Source organism: Pistacia vera, unplaced genomic scaffold (assembly GCF_008641045.1).
Source record: "Pistacia vera cultivar Batoury unplaced genomic scaffold, PisVer_v2 Contig570, whole genome shotgun sequence".
Classification (NCBI taxonomy): domain Eukaryota; kingdom Viridiplantae; phylum Streptophyta; class Magnoliopsida; order Sapindales; family Anacardiaceae; genus Pistacia; species Pistacia vera.
Genome location: NW_022196413.1, coordinates 2,160,569 through 2,164,090, shown reverse-complemented (window position 1 = coordinate 2,164,090; position 3,522 = coordinate 2,160,569). Strand labels below are relative to the sequence as shown.

At 34.7% G+C, this 3,522-nt stretch overlaps 1 protein-coding gene across 1 annotated transcript; it reads right to left on the bottom strand.

The window, feature by feature from the left end:
• Positions 1–217: 217 nt before the first annotated feature.
• On the bottom strand, positions 218–1,437 carry LOC116109018 (myb-related protein 305). The gene is made up of 3 exons (XM_031395273.1): positions 1,189–1,437; positions 973–1,102; positions 218–889 (listed from the first exon to the last, which is right to left on the bottom strand). Exons 1-3 carry the CDS (start codon positions 1,340–1,342, stop codon positions 388–390), a joined length of 786 nt encoding a protein of 261 aa, XP_031251133.1. The 5' UTR covers positions 1,343–1,437; the 3' UTR covers positions 218–387.
• Between the last annotated feature and the right edge of the window lie 2,085 nt (positions 1,438–3,522).

Here is a 3,522-nt window from a genome sequence, read left to right as displayed (position 1 = left end):
AGTTAATCTTTTGAGTTTGATACCCGATTTTTATAATATCTGATATCAAAACTAAGATCATCGGATCTAGTTTTGATTGATTTAATTAGTAATTTTGTTAATTACTTTATTCCTCCATAGAGTACTACTTGTTTGATTGATACGTTTATGTAACTTGAATCTAATTATTTGTCACGAATCAATTATCAGATGAATTTTAGCAAAATTAGATCATTTTATTAATAAAAATTATACATAAGTTTGGATTGCACTTCTTGCAACCCAAATTTCACACCATCAACATTAATCCAAAGCTCCCGCTTTTGTTAGAGCCATCTCGTTTGATGATGATAAATTACTGAAATTAACTAAGTGGCATGCACTGATTAAGAACACAAAATTTAAAGATTAACAAAAGGGAGAAACTAAATTGTGCAAACTGGCTTTGCCGACCACACCAAAATTGCCATGAAAATCATCCAAGTTCCACAAATTATCCCACAGAAACTCCTCAGTTAAGGGCTCCGTCACAACCGCATTGCCGCCAGGCATGGAGTAGAACCACCCCTGTTGTTGTTCTTCACTAGTATGAGGATATGTTGCCCCAATTTCTTGCCTCGGTTGAGGAACATAAGGAGCTCTGTGCTCATTTTCCTCGAGCAAAAACATAATTTTTTTCATGTCCAATTGATTGAGTTGTTGCATTTGTTGCTGCGGCTGCTGTTGTTCCTGCTGCTGTAGCTGCAGTTGCTGCTGCTGTTGATGAAATTGTTGCCTTTTCAGGAGACGATTCTTGGCCTTATCAGAGTTGTCCGGAGACAGTTTAGCCTTTTTCTTGAAATGGGTTCTCCAGTAGTTCTTGATTTCATTATCAGTCCTCCCCGGCAAGCTTCGCGCAATTGTTGACCACCTAAAGTAATTAAGTTAGCGATCAACTTCTTGTAGTTAATCTACATGAAGCAAACTGTAAAAATTTCTTGATCAAATATTTACCTGTTCCCCCATCGAGCATGTAACTCTACAATTATACTCTCTTCATGTGGGGTTATCTGCCCCCTCTTCAGGTCCGGCCTCAGATAATTCACCCATCTCAATCTGCAACTCTTTCCATTCCTTCTCAATCCTGAACAGCCAAAAACAGATTTTTCACTAAAACTGACGATATTACAACATAATTGATGAAATTGTTTCAGTTAAATATTAAAATACCTGCAAGCCGAGCAACAGAATTCCATCGTCCTTCACCATGCAATCTGACATATTCAATCAACAGTTTATCTTCTTCAGCAGTCCAAGGGCCTTTCCTCCATCCCTCTTCAATGATGCCCCAACCCAAGTGACCAGCCATCACTCCCCAAGACATGAAGGTAAAAGAAAAAGAAGCTTAAAGCCTTTGGTTTGATTTATAATATGCTTGAGCTCCTCAGCTAGCTAAAATGCCTAGGTAAAGTTATTAATGTCTTCCAAATTCTATGGCATTTGAGGTGAGTGTATGTCGCATATTTATATACGCACTAAGGCACCCCCGCTGCTGCCTCTTTCCATCAGTCAATTTAGTGTCCTTTTCAAATCATCTATATCCATTTCACTGTTTAAGCTACTTGTTTATCTGTACAACACCATCATCAATTGTAAAATGACTTGAAAAACCCTTTGTTTTCATCAAGTTCCCATACTAAATTTCCAATCAAACGGCTGTGGTGTGTTTCTGATTAAAGGACCCATTTGGGAAATAAAAAAGAATGTTAAGGCATTGGGTGACATGTTCTAAGAAGGATCAAATCCAAATAGAATACATTTTATTAATGGTAAAGTGAGACAAAAGAGAGACACGAATCTCACGGCCTTAGGCCACGTATAAACTAGGGCTTATGCTTCTAGACAATAAGAATTCATAGCTCTAAAGCACGGTATGAGAAATAAGACATAAAATAAAAGTGGGTGGTGGATTTTTTAGACTGAAAATTACAGGAGGGCGTATGAAATTTCTCCAGGTGTTGAGTTTGTTTTCTTCTTAAGGATATTGATACATGTAATCTCCATTAATTCTTAATAAAATAGAATTTGTTGGATTCCATATTGGGTACTCAGGACATTATTTTATTCATACTATTGATGGTTTTGGTACGTCATTTACAGGACAGGTGTCATATTTCATTACGTTTTTATAAGAGATTTTGTCGACTAGTCATTTGATGGTATGCATTTTCCATACTCATACCTTTCATTAGCCACATGTAACCTACCAGCTTTTTCTGGTTTTTTTTTTTTTTTTCTCCTTCTTCTCTTTTTGTCTAATTTGATTATGTTCCCAACAATACTTCAAAAGGATTTGTATTGTAGCATACATAGAAACAATAACATCTAGAAGGATCAAAGTGTAATACTCAATGAACGAGGAAACTAAAGTATAACATTACATCTATTTAGAAAATTACATTTAAGGGTGTGAAAGGGTAAATTTTAATGTAAAAAATATCAAATTTAAGGCTCAAATCCTACATCTCAAATGGATAAAAGAATGTATTTAACCACTCACTTCTGGTTGGATTGATTGAGGGGAGGTTGTAGGGTTGAAAGGCCAGGGGATCTTAAGTTCGAAGTGTACCAAATAGATGACCAATCAATTAATTTACCTAAAAGAAGGTATTTTTAAATGTGAGATCGATGAAATCGAATCTGAAATGAATATTATGAATAACAATAACGAGTGAGTATACATGTATGTACTTTCTAGGTGATTTCGAACTTTAAACTTGTGATCAGGTTATTGAAGCTTGAGATTATTTGGTTATTAAAATAGATTGGAACTTTGAAATGTGGCATTGTTTAAGATTATATGAAGTAAAAGACAGCATGTTAAAAAAAAAAGGGGATGCCCTGAACCATCCAATAATTTGGTTGTCAGTGGGTGAGGTGCACAAAATCAGATTCAGATTAAAGATAAAAAGACTTTGTAATAGTAGCTTGACCAGTCCATTTTTGCCACCTATAACATCAACCTATTTGTAAAAAATAAAAAAAACCCATACAATTCAAGCAACTGACCATTATTGACCATTTGTCCTTATCTTTTAGCAAACGTGTCACCACCACATCACCCATTTTAGTAGCATGGAAATTGTAAATGTTGCTTAGTCACGACATCAAACTCACATTAATTAATTATAATTAGACACTAAGTAACCATCCTTGTTTTGTACGGATTATTTACTAATAAAAAAAAAAGTGAATCTTAATTAATATAATACTTGTACTGCTTAAACTTTGTTTAACAGCTAAGCATGTGTGTTGATCTCTTTAGTAGTTAATTAATTTTTCTTTGATTAAAGGAGTAAAGGACGGAAGATTTCATATTTCATTTTTTGTATTTATATTTTTGTTTTCTCTTTTGGTTGTCTTTTCAGAGTAGATTAGGATAGAAGTTATGGGATGCTGTGGGGTTACAAGCAAGCATTAATTAAGGTTTTATTTTTTCTTTCTTAATTGGAAGGGAATGTTTTGTGGCATGCCTACGAGTTTCTAGAAACCCTTTTCCCCATT

What these genes read in the sequence shown, in the direction of transcription:
- LOC116109018 (XM_031395273.1), bottom strand. Translation starts at nt 1,342, where the DNA reads ATGTCTTGGGGAGTGATGGCTGGTCACTTGGGTTGGGGCATCATTGAA. An exon ending in TTCTGTTGCTCGGCTTGCAG is followed by an intron (nt 1,103 to 1,188) that starts GTATTTTAATAT and finishes TTGGCTGTTCAG; the next exon opens with GATTGAGAAGGAATGGAAAG. An exon ending in CATGCTCGATGGGGGAACAG is followed by an intron (nt 890 to 972) that starts GTAAATATTTGA and finishes TAATTACTTTAG; the next exon opens with GTGGTCAACAATTGCGCGAA.